The 14,728-nt window shown below is 43.1% G+C and overlaps 1 protein-coding gene across 3 annotated transcripts in view; it reads left to right on the top strand.

Annotated features, from left to right (window-relative positions):
* HIRA (histone cell cycle regulator) overlaps nucleotides 1–14,728 on the top strand; it is a 106,290-nt gene that overhangs the window by 12,644 nt on the left and 78,918 nt on the right. Inside the window, exon 1 of one of the 3 annotated variants that reach the window (XM_040465129.1) lies at nucleotides 44–208. The exons of the other annotated variants lie outside the window; for them this stretch is intronic. Within the exon in view, the coding sequence (XP_040321063.1) occupies nucleotides 172–208 (37 nt within the window). The 5' untranslated portion in view covers nucleotides 44–171. Of the gene's footprint in view, nucleotides 1–43; nucleotides 209–14,728 lie in introns of those variants that run through there. 3 annotated transcript variants of the gene reach the window in all.

Below are 14,728 nucleotides of genomic sequence, written 5' to 3'. Positions count from 1 at the left end.
CGGAGGGGGGCGCGGGCCGGCGATGGCGCGGCGGCGCTGAGGGCGCTGGGCGGGCGGCGGCCGGAGGGCGGCGCGGGAGGAAGCAGCAGCGGTGGCTCCATGGCCCGGGCGCGCTGAGGAACACGGCTCTCGCCTCAGCCCAGCGGCGGCGGCGGCGGCGGCGGCCGAACAATGAAGCTCCTGAAGCCGACCTGGGTCAACCACAATGGTGAGTGCGCGCAGTGGTCGCGGAAGGCCGAGCCTGGAGTGGGGTCGGGGTCTAGAGTAGGGTCAGAGCCGCGCACAGGCCGTGCCCGCCTCGCCCCCCGACGCGCCCGGTGCCCGGTACCCAAACCGCGGGGTTGGCGAGAGCGGACTTTGTCCTCGGCACGGGGAAAGCCGGCGAGCTCGGGCACGTGCTCCGCTTGCCCTCAGCGAATCCGCCTTCACCCCTGGCACTTACACTGAGCCCTCGGTCGCCCACCCGTGGTCCGTGGAGGAGCCGCGGCCTGCCTCCGGGGAGCGGCCCTGGGCGCCAGCCAGCTCCTGCCACTCGTCTGCATCAGCCAGGATGTGCTCAAATGGTCCAGTGTCTGAAACTGGGGTCCAGTCCCCCTGTGGCCTTTCAGTGGCAGAGTGAACACCTGAAATATGCGTGTCTCTGCCCTGGTGAAGGGGCTGTTACTGCCAGGATCTGGTGACAGTGCCCCCATTTGGGGGACTGTGGCTCGGCCCCAAGGTCCCACAGCTGAACGAACCACGTTTGTTCTGTACTGAGACATCAGGGTGACTTGGGTTGGAGCTCATAAGGCGAGTGGTGATCTAGGAGAAGGCTTTCCTTCCTTAGCCCTGTGGCAGTGGCTCCAGAGCACACCCTTGGGGAACAGACTCTTTCAGTCCTCTGGTTGCGTACAGATAAGCACCCAAAACTGGTAGCACAGTTTGTCATAGTTGTACTTGATTGGCACAACTGCTGCAGGAATTGGCCTTTGCTCCCCAGGGAGGTGAGGAGAAAGAGCCACCCCCCTCCCCAATCTCCCTGCTGATAGCACTGAAGCCCAGGGAGCACTTCTCCAGCCTAAGGCCTGAAGCCCTGATTCCAGGCTGTCTCTGCTGACAGGAAAAGGGTCACCCTGATTCTGTCTTGTTCCTCATTTCTACTTTGCAATGCGACTAGAGGGAGCTAGTGTTTTCTTTGAGAGCAAGTAGAAGCCCCTTTTTTATACATGTGTAGCTTTTTAGTTTTGAACTTAATCCCAGGATGTTTTCTACTATTGCAAGTGAACTGAACTGAAACTGTATGTCCTTACAGTCAGAAGTGCTCTTTCCTTCCATCATCTTGTGTGACATCTTTCTCATTTTTCAGTGTCCCGATGAGGTCACCTTTTTTGTTGTTGTTCCCATTTCTCCTGTTGTGTTCCACTTGATGTGCCCTGTCCCTGTGGGTTTACGTTTCATATTACTCACCCTCCAGCCCCAGCCCCAGCCCCTGCCCCAGGACAGGGCCTCATTCTATATTCCCTGCTAAACTCAGCAGTACCTCCCACACAAAGGGTATGTGGTAAATATTGGGTACAAGAGGTATGCTGAGGTTTCCATAATTTACAAAGACCTAATTAGGTTTACTGTGCATGAAAGCAAAAGTGGTGAACTTGAGTTTCATTTCTCCTGTGCTGATCTCCAAGAGCATTTCCTGATGTGTAGCATGTAGATCTTTCCCTGGAGAATTGGGCAAATGTTCGTTAATTATAAATTATGGTGCTTGTGAGTCAGGAAAGGAAACATTTTGTTATGAACTAGTTTGCTGTGTAAGTGAAGATCTGAAGGAATTTTTATTTTAAAATGCTTTGTCTAGATCAATTTTTGTGTATGGTCTACCCCTCTTCAGTCTCTTTTACTTCTTGCCATATAATTTGTAACTTTGTGATAAACTCCTTTGTAAGACACAAGTTTTATGCTATGTAAGCGTAAGTATGTCAAGATGCTTAAGCGATTAGGTACAAATGAGAGAGAGTCTGCAACCAGGCCAGCAGCCAAACATCCCAGCCTGGCAGAGTGGGCAGAGCAGTGGGCTCTGGCCTCTTGTTGCTATAGTCTCTCTCTCTCCATGGTCCTAGAATAGAACAGGATGATATCTGCTCTGCTTTCTTCACAGTACAAATGTGATCTTTGGTAGCAAAGGTAGACACAAAAGGTAGACACAAAAAAAGGTAGAATATAAAGTGCTTTCGAAATCTAAGAGACAATAATAAATTAAGACTGGTGGGATAGGATATAACTTTCTTTTAAAATATCCTGAAATCAACCTCTGTCTCTTCAAGTGTTCAGAAGGACTGTCAGGGTAGATTACCACTATCTGAAGGACATGATAGTGATCTAGATCACTACTGAGCAGTCTTTTAAAGACTGGTGAATAGTAGTTGCTGCAGGGAACAGGGGCTGCTTAGCCAGAAGCCAGAGTTGTGGCTAGTGGCCAGTAAAATCACACTTACTTTGGATTAACAAACCCAAAAGACCGTGGTGCTTTGGAGAGTGCATCCTTGCACTTTCTGCCTTCCTGATGCTGCATTCATGTCTCCTGACCCGTTCTGTGGCTTGAACATACTTTTTCTGGTGTCTGAGAGTCCAAAGAGGGAAGGAGCAGAGAGCCCAGCATATTACCTGTGGGGGCAGAATCCATTCACACATGGTGGAGAGGACAGCTAGAATAGAGCAGGTTAAAGGCAAAGGAAGAAATATCTGTTGGCATGTAAGCATTCTTTTGGTCTCCATCTTCCTGGTTAATAATATTGGTAAGACCTTTCCTCTAAGCTAGGTTTCTCAGCCTCAGCACTATTGACACTTTGGGTCACATAATTGTTGTGAGGACCATACTGTGTGTTGTAGGATGTTAATATCCCTGGCCTCAATCCATCGGAATCCAGTACCACCCCCCACCCCCAAACACACACACTCAATTGTGACAACCAAATATGTCTCCAGACATTGCTGGTGTCCCCTGGTGGCCAGAATCATCCCCAGTTGAGAATCACTGCTTTAAAGTGACCAGTAAATTAATAAATCTTGAGGTGTGTCATATCACAGTGAAATGAGCCTTGAACATGGAATCAGACTGGATTCAAGATGCCATCATTTATTACCTGTAAATACTTAGGCTTGTGACTCCACTTCTAGGCCTTGGTAAAGTTGAGGAAATGTAAAGATTTGTTCCTGTTATTTCACCCTGTACTCAAATATGAAAGACTGTCTTAAATTAAGATATATAATAAAAGCTAATAATATTTATTACTTACATAGGAGTTATGTACCAGCCACTGTTTATACCCGTTTTACTCTGTGTTCTTGGATATTGTATTCCATATATATTTAATTTTATTTTAGGCTTGGCCAGAATAAGGTTCATTTATAAGTTAGGTTAGTTTGTATTTTAGAAAATTTCATGGAAATTCATGGTTCTTGGGGTGCCTGGAGCGCTCAGTCAGTTAAGCATCCGCTTTTGATCTTGGCTCAGGTCGTGATCTCATGGTTCGTGGCATTGAGCCCTGGGTCTGGCTCTGCACAGACAGCATGGAGTCTGTTTGGGATTCTTTCTCTCCCTCTCTCTCTGCCCCTCCCTCCACATGTGCATGCTTTCTCTCTCTCAAAATAAATAAATAAACTTAAAAAGAAAAAAAAAGAAATTCATGGTTCTTCCCATCCCTGGGCCTTTGTTCCTGAGAGTTTCTGGAATTTTTCACCCCTGAGCAGATAGCGTTCATGCTCAGCTCTTCAGGGAAGCCCATTCTAACCAGAAGGGCCAGGACTGAAAGAACTCTTGTCCTCCCTTGGCCTCTGGCTCACACTTTGATGGCATTGTTGTAAAAAAGTCATTTGGCAAATTTTCAACACTGGGATAATTTGTCAGTTAATCACATTGCTTTATGGTGTATGTTTTTGCTTCTGCCCTTTAATTGGATTATTTTTCCCCCTACCCTATGTCCTTTCAGAAGGGATTTCAAGACATCTTCCTGAGACATATACTGCATCTGGATGAAAATAAATAAGTCAGCTTGAAGGAGAAATGCAAGCAGGATAGTACAGTAATGAAGTCAGCAGCGGGTGTGGAAAGGCCCTGCGTGGTTGCTAGAGGGGCACTGCAGACTTATCTCTGAGAACAGCCTGGGAGGGACCCTAATGGTGATATTTTATGATTGCAGTGGTCGTTAAGATAAGCTTTGCAGTTTGCTTATGTCAGGGGTTCTCAAACAGGCCAATGTCTGGAAACACTTTTGGTTTTTACAACTGTAGTGGGGGTGCTACTGGCATCTAGTAGGTAGAGGGTGGGACTGCTGCTGAACACCCTACAGCATGCAGGACATTCCCCCATAGTAAAGAACCATCTGGCCCAAAATGTTAGTGGTGCTGAGATTGAGAAACCCTGCTCTACATAAGAACTTTGTTTTGTTTTGTTTTGTTTTTTTAAATATGAGAGAGAGCACGCAAGTGGGGGAGACGGGCAGAAGGGAGGAGAGAGAGAGAATCTTAAGCAGGCTCCATGCTCAGCACAGAGCCTGATGCAGTGTTTGATCCCGTGACCCTGGGATCGTGACCTAAGCCAAAATCAGGAGTTAGTCACTCAACCAGCTGAGTTACCCAGGCACCCCTAGATAGAACATTTTTATTGTTATTTGCCTTTTTATGTATTTGTCTCATGGTTCCAACTAGATTATAAGTTTCGTGAAGACGAGAATTTTATCTTTTATTTTGGAGTCAGATAGTCTTGTTCTTGAGTCTCCGTGCTCTGCTGCTCACCAAATATGTGTTACAGAGTTTCTTTTAATTTCATTTCCTGACTTGTTAAATGAAGCCAATAACACCTGTCTCACCTGCTACCTATCAAGGCTCAGGAAACCCAAGCTCTCTCCATAACTCATTGAGTTATGCCTGAAGACAGTAGGTTGATTTAAAAAAAGAACCAGAATACATTTGAAGAAGATTCAGAAGAAAACTGGGTGAGATTTTAACTTAGATAATATACATGTGGATCTTTCACTTATTTATGGATGAAACTTTGAGCCATTCTTGAGAGAAGATCCATGGTGATCAGAGGTAAATAAGGCTACCCCTATATATGGAAGGCTGTGTAGTAGGTGGGAGAGAAGGACATACAGACTACATTCTACGATGCAGGTGGTAACCAGGAGCTACACGAGTGAGCCACAATAGTGCTGGGGACAAGGGCCTTGTTTGTGGGTGAGCCTTGATGGGGTTGGATTGTGGTGGTGGAAAAGGCACTGCTGCTGTGGAAGTGTCAGAAGGAAAAGCCTGGGGAAGATTGAGAGCATTTTATGAAAGGGAGTAGATGAAACAAACAGATAGCAAGTGGTTCAGAACACCTCTGGCTTAAAGAAAACCCATTTGGGTCAAACCTTGCTGCTTTTGAAAGCCATACCTGTTATGATGCATTAACTAACCTAGGATAGACCAAATCACAGGGAGGCTGCCCTGGCTAGAGCTACTATAATGAGAGACAAACAAGAGGCAGCAAGCCCCATTTGAAGGCCAGGAAAAGACCTTCATAGGAGTGGTCTCCAGGTCTGCTGCATCATCCATCAGAAGGTCCTGCACAAGAGAGGCACTCAGTGAATTCATCCATTCAACAAATAATGAGTACAGATTGTGTGCCAGGGGCTAAGTGCTGGCAATGTAACAGTGAACCAAGCAGCATAGCAGGATCTTTTGAGGAGCAGCATGTGATGCATTTAGCCAGTGAGACTAGAAGGGCTATCTACTGGGAGCGTCCTGTCTAAGCAGACAGGGAGAGGGAGTAGAGGAGCACATGGGGGAGACAGCAGACATCATAAACAAGCAGTTGCAGAGAACATTAGATGGGTGAGTGTGTGGAGAAACAGCCGACAGATGAGGAGCACTGTGGTAGGGTTGGAGGGTGGGAGAATTTTTTTTTTTTTAAGTTCATTTATTTAATTTGAGAGACAGCACCAGCGGGTGAGGGCAGAGAGGGAGGGGGACAGGGGAAGAGAGAGGGAGAAAGAGAAAGAATCCTAAGTAGACTGTGCTGACAGTAGAGAACTCAGGGCTCGAACTCATGAGCTGTGAGATCATGACCTGAGCCAGAGTCAAGAGTGGGATGCTTAACTGAGCTAACCAGGCACCCCAAGGGTGGGAGAATTTTAAGTAGGGTGCTTTGGGAAAGACTGAGTGCAAAGGCAATGTGAGCAGACTGTTGCAGGAAGCAGACTCTTAAGAGTGAGAGGCCTTGCATGCAGAATTATTAACGGAGGGGCATCTGGGTGACTCAGTCGGTTAAGCGGTTAAGCGTCTGATTTTGGCTCAGGTCATGATCTTGCAGTTCATGGGTTCAGGCCCTGCATCAGGCTTTGTGCTGACGGCTCAGAGCCTGGAGCCTGCTTCGGATTCTGTGTCTCTCTCTCTCTGCTCACACTCTGTCTCTCAAAAATTAATAAATGTTAGGGGCGCCTGGGTGGCGCAGTCGGTTAAGCGTCCGACTTCAGCCAGGTCACGATCTCGCGGTCCGTGAGTTCGAGCCCCGCGTCGGGCTCTGGGCTGATGGCTCAGAGCCTGGACCCTGTTTCTGATTCTGTGTCTCCCTCTCTCTCTGCCCCTCCCCCGTTCATGCTCTGTCTCTCTCTGTCCCAAAAAAATAAATAAACGTTAAAAAAAATTAAAAAAAAATTAATAAATGTTAAAAACAATTAAAAAAAAAGAATTATAGGGGAGTGCTGGAAGCAGGACTGGACAGGGAGAAGGTGAGTTGAGATGCAAGTGCAACAAAAGCTGCAGCTGACCTTGTTAGCTCTGCAGCTAGTCCTTGTGAATTGTCTTGAATTGAGGTGAAGGGCCAGGTCTTTCCATTTCCATGTCCATAGTCATTGGGCACAGGCTCTCTTGAGGAGGGGACCTGACCTTGGTCAAAGCAGTTCTTCCACTGAGGTCAGGTCCCCTATGGAGAAAGTCTGAGCTGGGAGCTTTCACAGGCTGCCAACATTCCCATAGCTGGGGGCAGATGCTTCATTCCTGGAGGGAGGGGGCCTAGCCAGGTACCACTACATCTGTGACAGGCCCGTTGGAGGTGAGGAAGGCTCCTCTGAGGGACGAGCATTACAGGCAGAGAGTACTTGCCTGGCAGGTTTGAGGAATAGCATGGATGTCTTGTGATTGGAGCTGCACATGGACAAGAGCACCAAGGAATGAGGCCGGAGAGAGCAATGGGCTGACTGGGAGGGCCTGGTGGCTGCTAGGCCTCAGTTCACAGTGCCTTGTGAGCAGAGGAGTAACATGGTCTGACTTGGGTCTTAGAAATCCCCCCTATTGCTGCACGGGGACTAGGATGGGTATTGGGGCAAGGGAGGAAGCTAAGAGACCCATTAAAAGGCAGTTGCAATGATCCAGGCAAGAGATGACTGTGGTTTGGACCAGGGTCATGATAAAGGAGTGATGATGGAGGTGATAGTGCTGGTGAGAAACAGCTGGATTCTATATGAGTATATATGTTTTTTGGTATAATTTACATACATTATTTTATAAAATTATAGTGAAATGTACAGACAATTCGTATACAGACAATTGGATGAATTTCGGCAAATAAATACACTCTCTAACTCATTCCCAACTCAAGATACAGAACATTTGCACCTCCCTAGAAAGTTTGAGTTACAGATATATTGTGAAGATAGTCACCAGGGCACAATGTGGGATGTGAAATGGAGTGACTCCCAGGTGAAGGGCAGGGTTGCTGTCCAGTGAGATCAGTAAGACTGTGAACAAGGCAAACAGAGAGGAAGAGCCAGGATTCAATTAGAGGAGGTAGACCAAATGAGGCCACCACACAGGGCCTTCCCCAGGTGCCCATTTAAGTAGCTTCTTTATCTTCTCCCTTTTGAAAACACTATAGAGTTCCATTCTAGAGCTGTTGTTAAGGAATAAGACAATATTTTGGCTAGTTGCCATATATAATTATACTAGGATACATCTTATGGTGTATACGTGTTTCTAGATAATGAAGCATTTTGTGATTGGGTATTTTTAATTTGTAAAATTATTTTTTTATCACAGTAATATCTGTTCAGTTTAGGAAAAAATAGAAAATGCAAAAAGGAAAACAAACATATTGCTAAAGCTTTTTAAATGGTCTTTGAGACTATTTGGAAAAAAATAACTGGGTGGCTTGGTGCTTTTTAAAAAGACACACACGTTTTATTTAGTGTACATAACACATTGCAAAAATGTCTGCATTCTTTAAAATCTTAGCTAAATCACTGATACCATAGCAAATTCAGTATTTTTATTGTGTAGCCTCCCTTCAGATCTTGCATTGCACATATAACTGGAGTAATTAAAATGTTGCTCTGCATTTTCTACTTAAATATTATTGTAGGTTTGTTATTTATATTTTACTTTTTTTTTAATGGAGATATAATTAACATGGCGTTAATGTTTCAGGTGTACAATGTAATGATTCCATGTTTGTATATATCGCAAAATGATAACCATAATAAGTCTAGTTAACATCCATCACCATACGTAATTACAGAATTTTTGTCTTGCAAAGAGAACTTTTAAGATAGTAAATCTTTCAAGTATGGGATACAGTATTATCAACTGTAGTGTTATTTTCTTAATTGTTAAAGCTACGTTTTCCTCCCTGTGGGAACATTGTTTTTAATTGCTTTTAATTTTCTAATGGAACTGTATAGAAGAGATTATTATGTTTACAGAAATCCATTTGCAGATAACTTTTAAGGAATTTATCTGTTCTGCAAAAATAGAGGAGAAAAGAGTATGAAGAAATAGATAATGACTGTTACCAAAGCTTCCTTGATTATGTATTGGCAAACAGTACTGGAGAAGTCAATGATATACCTGTCACTTTCTTCTTTAGTTTGTGGCAAATACACACACACACACACGGTTACATGATTTCTACAGCTTCCTTCCTGTGCTGTTTTGAATCTCTCAGCCACCTGATACCTATGAGATGTCATTGTGGTAGTGCTTTCTTAAGGAGACTGGAGAAGTTTTTGTGGTTGAAAGCAGTAGAGGTAACAGCAGCAGATGGCTTTGTGAGCCAGCCAAGACTGTACTTCCACTTGCAGGTGTTTGGTGACATCTGAGTCCCCACTTCAGGAGATGAGGAGCCTGCTTTTCACAGATTGGGATGCTAGTGATACTGAAAGTGTTTTTTGAATTTTGGGCCTCGGCTGTAGGCTTTCTCCAGCCATTAACAAGTATTTATTGAGTGCCTACTGTGTGCCAAGCTACAGCTCTAGGTACCATGGTGACTCTGTGACTGAAACAGACAAAAATTGCTGACCTCTTGGAGTTTACATTCTGGTGGTTGGGGTGGACAAACATGCAATAAAGGAAATTATACAGTATATAAAAAGTTGTTAAGAAAAAAAATAGATGAGAATTGGGAGTGGTTGTGCCAAGTTGAGGAGTAATACTTTCAACTAGGGTGGTTAGAGCAGGACTCAGTGAGAGGGCAACATTGAGCAAAGTCTAAAAAAAGGTGAGAAAGGATTGTGTGTGTGTCTGGGAAAAGGGCTTCCAGCTGAGGAAGGAACCAGTGCAGGGTGCTGAGTGGAAGCGCATCTTCACAGTCTAGGAACAGAGGGGAGGCCTTGACTCTGGGCCAGTGACTGGTGAGGAGGCAAAAGATGAGGCCAGAAAAGTTGTGGGGCTGGTGGGGCCGTTGTGCTGGGCCTGTTGGTTCCCCTGTCCCAGGCATAGTCTTAGCCAGTGGATAGATGACAGGTAGAGTAGGTTTGAGCCGGAAGATCAGGAGTTCTGTTGTAGAGAAGATGAAGATGAGATGTCTGTAGACAGCTGGATAGAGGAGCTAGCTGCACATTAGAGCGCTTAGGTGCAGAGAGATATTTGGTTGTAGATGTAAAAGTGCATATTATCACCTGCAGAAGGAATCAGTTTTATTTACAACCACTTATGTTTTGATATTTTCCTTTTACATTACTACATACATACACGCACATATTTAAAAACAGACCATATATATGTGTGTATTTATTTATCATTGAGATAGTTGTAGATTCTCACACAAATGAAATAATACTAGGAGATTCTTTGTACACTTTGCCCAGTTTCTCCCACTGGTAACATTTTGTAAAACAACAGTATAATATCACATTGACATTGATATTGACAAAATCCATCTCTTATTCAGACTTTTCTACTTGTATTTGTATTCATTGGGAGCAGGGGGCGGGGGGCACATTAGTTCTATACAGTTTTACATCTATGTGGGTTCATGTATCCACTACCATAGTAGACACTGAGCAGTTCTATTCCCCAGGAAAGCCATTTGGTCCAGGACTCTTATTTGTTGGGAGATTTTTGATAACTGATTTATTTTCTTCACTAGTTATGGGTGTGTTCAAATTTTCTATTTCTTCCTGTTTGAGTTTTGGTAATGTGTGGGTGTTTAGGAATTTGTCCATTTCTTCCAGGTTGTCCAGTTTGTTGGCATATAATTTTTCATAGCATTCCCTGATAATTGCTTGTATTTCTGAGGGATTGGTTGTAATAAATCCATTTTCATTCATGATTTTATCTGTTTGGGTCCTCTCTCTTTTTGAGAAGCCTGGCTAGAGGTTTATCAGTTTTGTTTGTTTTTTCAAAAAAACCCGAACTCTTAGTTTCATTGATCTGTTGTTTGTTTTGTTTTTTTTTTTTTGGATTCTATATTCATTTCTGCTCTGATCTTTATTATTTCTCTTCTTCTGCTGGGTTTGGGGTTTCTTTGCTGTTCTTCTTCTTGTTCCTTTAGGTGTGCTGTTAGATTTTGTATTTGGGGTTTTTCTTGTTTCTTGAGATAGGCCTAGATTGCAATGTATTTTCCTCCTAGGACTGCCTTTGCTGCATCCCAAAGGGTTTGGATTGTTGTGTTTTCATTTTCATTTGTTTCCATATATTTTTTAATTTCTTCTTTAATTGCCTGATTGGCCCATTCGTTCTTTAGTAGGATGTTCTTTAACCTCCATGCATTTGGAGGTTTTCCAAACCTTTTCCTGTGGTTGATTTCAAGTTTCATAGCAGTGTGATCTGAAAGTGTGCATAGTATGACCTCAATTCTTGTCTATTTATTGAGGGCTGTTTTGTGACCCAGTATGTGATATATCTTGGAGAATGTTCCAGGTGCACTCGAGAAGAAAGTATATTCTTGCTGCTTTAGGATGAAAAGTTCTAAATATATCTGTCAAGTTCATCTGGTCCAGTGTATCATTCAGGGCCATTGTTTCTTTATTGATTTTCTGTCTAGATGATCCGTCCATTGTTGTAAGTGGAGTATTAAAGTCCCCTGCAGTTACCACATTCTTAACAATAAGATTGCTTATGTTTGTGATTAATTGTTTTATATATTTGGGTGCTTCCGAATTTGGTGCATAGACATTTATAATTGTTAGCTCTTCCTGATGGATAGACCTCGTAATTATTATGTAATGCCCTTCTTCATCTCTTGTTACAGCCTTTAATTTAAAGTCTAGTTTGTCTGATATAAGTATGGCTACTCCAGCTTTGTTTTGGCTTCCAGTAGCATAAATAGTTCTGCATCCCCTTACTTTGAATCTGAAGGTGTCCTCGGGTCTAAAATGGTATCTTATAGACAGCAAATAGATGGGTCTTGGTTTTTTTTGGTCCATTCTGATACACTGTGTCTTTTGATTGGAGCATTTAGTCCATTTACATTAAGTGTTATTATTGAAAGATAGGGGTTTAGAGTCATTGTGTTATCTGTAGGTTTCATGCTTGTACTGATGTCTCTGGTATTTGTGGTCCTTGCAACATTTCACTCACAGAGTCCCCCTTAGGATCTCTTGTAGGGCTGGTTTAGTGGTGATGAATTCCTTCAGTTTTTGTTTGGGAAAACCTTTATCTCTCCTTCTATTCTGAATGATAGGCTTGCTGAATAAAGGATTCTTGGCTGCATATTTTTCTTGTTCATCACATTGAAGATTTCCTGTCATTCTTTTCTGGCCTGCCAAGTTTCAGTAGATAGGTCTGCTACTACCCTTATGTGTCTACCTTTGTATGGTAAGCCCCATTTATCCCTAACTGCTTTCAGAATTCTCTCTTTATCCTTGTATTTTGCCAGTTTCACTCTGATATGTTGTGCAGAAGATTGATTCAAGTTACGTCTGAGAGGAGCTCTCTGTGCCTCTTGGATTTCAGTATTTGTTTCTTTCCCCAAATTGGGGAAGTTCTCAGCTGTGATTTGTTAAAGTACACCTTCAGCCCCTTTCTCTCTCTCTCTCCTTCTCCTGGAATTCCTATGATATGGATATTGTTCTGTTTGAGTCAGTTCTCTAATTCTCCCCTTGTGATCCAGGATTTTTTTTGTCTCTCTCTCTTTTTTTATTTTAATTTTTATGTTTACTTATTTCTGAGACCGAGAGAGACAGAGGATGAGCGGGGGAGGGGCAGAGAGAGAGGGAGACACAGAATCCGAAACAGGCTCCAGGCTCTGAGCTGTCAGCACAGAGCCCGACACGGGGCTCGAACTCATGAACCGTTTGATCATGACCTGAGCCGAAGTCGGTCACCCAACTGACTGAGCCACCTAGGCACCCCTCTCTTTTTTTTTTTTTTTTAATGTTTATTTACTCTTGAAGGAGAGAGATAGAACGTGAGTGGGGGAGGGGCAGAGAGAGAGGGAGACACAGAATCTGAAGCAGGCTCCATGCTCTGAGCTTTCAGCACAGAGCCCGATGTGGGGCTCGAACTCACAATCTGTGAGATCGTGACCTGAGTGAAGTTGGTTGCCCAGCCGACTGAGCCACCCAGGCGTCCCTCTGTTTTTTTCGGCTTCCTCTTTTTCCATAATTTTATCTTCTAATTCACTTATTCTCCCCTCTGCCTCTTCAGTCCATGCTGTGGCCGCCTCCATTTTATTTTGCACCTCATTTATAGCATTTTTTATTTCATCATTACCATTTTTTAGTTCCTTGATCTCTGCAGCAATAGATTCTCTGCTGTGTTCTATGCTTTTTTCAAGCCCAGCAATTAATCTTATGACCATTATTCTAAATTCTTGTTCAGTTATATTGCTTATATCTGTTTTGATCAGTTCATTAGCTGTCATTTCTTCCTGGAATTTCTTTTGAGGAGAATTCTTCCATTTTGTCATTTTGGCTAGTTTTCTGTCCCTTACATGTTTTAAAAGCTTGTTATGTGCTCTACCCCTGTGAGCACTGCTGTATTAAAGGGGGGGTCATACACTGTCCAGGGCCTCGCCCTTCAGAAGGTGTTTTTTGGAGAGTGTTACTTGCTCTCTGTTGTTGTGACTTTGGTTATTTTATTTCCCTACTTGTAGTGGTGTTTTGGACCCTCCACCAGGTGTGCTTTGATTTGTTCCTTGGAGTAGCCCTATGGCCCGTCAGGTTCTCCTGGTGTATCCCTGGTAGCGACTCAGTCTCTTTTCCTCCCAGCTTCTTGGGGTTCAAAGTCCTTTGGCTTCAACCCTTCTTTGAGAGACGTGGGAAGTTTGGATCCCCCTACTTCTCTGCCATGTTGGTCCCTCCCTCAATACTGAGCAGTTCTAATTAATACTTGTTATAACCCTCCCATGCCCCTGTACATTACAGACAGGTAGGTAGGTAGATGGGTAGAGTTATACAGATATATAGATACATAGATTGATTTGGTTTGGTTTGGTTTTAATTAGCATTTTTTTAAGTTGTGGTAAAATACACATAACCAAATTTACCATCTTAACCATCTTTCAAGTGTGTAATTCAGTACTGTTATGTGTGTTCACAGTATTGAGTAACCAAGCTCCAGAACTTTTTCATCTTGCCAAACTAAAACTATATACCCATTAAGCAACAACTCCCCATTCTCCGTCCCCCAGCCCCTGGCAACCATCTTTCTGTCTTTATAAATTTGACTGCTTTAGAGACCTCATATAAGGGGCATCATACATTATTTGTGTTTCTGTGACTAGCTTATGTTAATTACCATAATATTTGCAAGGTTCATCCACTTTGTAGAATGCGTTAGAATCTCTTAAGGCTGAATAATATTCCATTGTATATATGCACCACAGTTTGCTTATCCATTCACCCATCACTGGACACTTATACTGCTTCTACTTCTTAGCTAATGTGAATATTGCTATTATGAACATGGGTGTACAATATCTCCTCAAGACCGTGCTTTCAATTCTTTTGGATAAATACCCAGAAGTAGAATTGCTGGATCATGGGTAATCCTATTTTTAATTTTTTAAGGAATGTCCATACTGTCTTAAAAGCAGATGTCCCATTTTACACTCCCACCAGCAATGCACAGGATTCCAATTTCTACACATCTCCACCAGCACTTGTTACTTTCTCTGTCTCTTGTTAATAGTAGTCAACCTAATAGATGTGATAATCTCATTCTGGTTTTGATTTGCATTTTTGTGGTAGCAAATGATGTTGAGCATCTTTTTATATGCTTATTGGCCATTTGTACATCATCTTTGGAGAAATACCTGTTCAAGTCCTTTGCCCATTTTTGAATGGGTTTTTCTGTTTTCTGTCATTGAGCTTTCTCTATATTTCTGGACATTTAATCCCTCATCAGATTATGTGGTTTACAAATATTTTCTCCCATTTTGTGGGTTGCCTTTTTATTCTGTTGATAGTATCCTTTGGTGGGCAAAAAGGTTTTAATTTTCAAGAAGTCCAGTTTGTCTATTTTTTTTCCTCTTAATTCCTGTGTCTTTGATATC

Source organism: Herpailurus yagouaroundi, unplaced genomic scaffold (assembly GCF_014898765.1).
Source record: "Herpailurus yagouaroundi ecotype Mexico unplaced genomic scaffold, PumYag 545, whole genome shotgun sequence".
NCBI lineage: Eukaryota > Metazoa > Chordata > Mammalia > Carnivora > Felidae > Herpailurus > Herpailurus yagouaroundi.
This window is presented reverse-complemented; position numbering and strand designations above follow the sequence as displayed.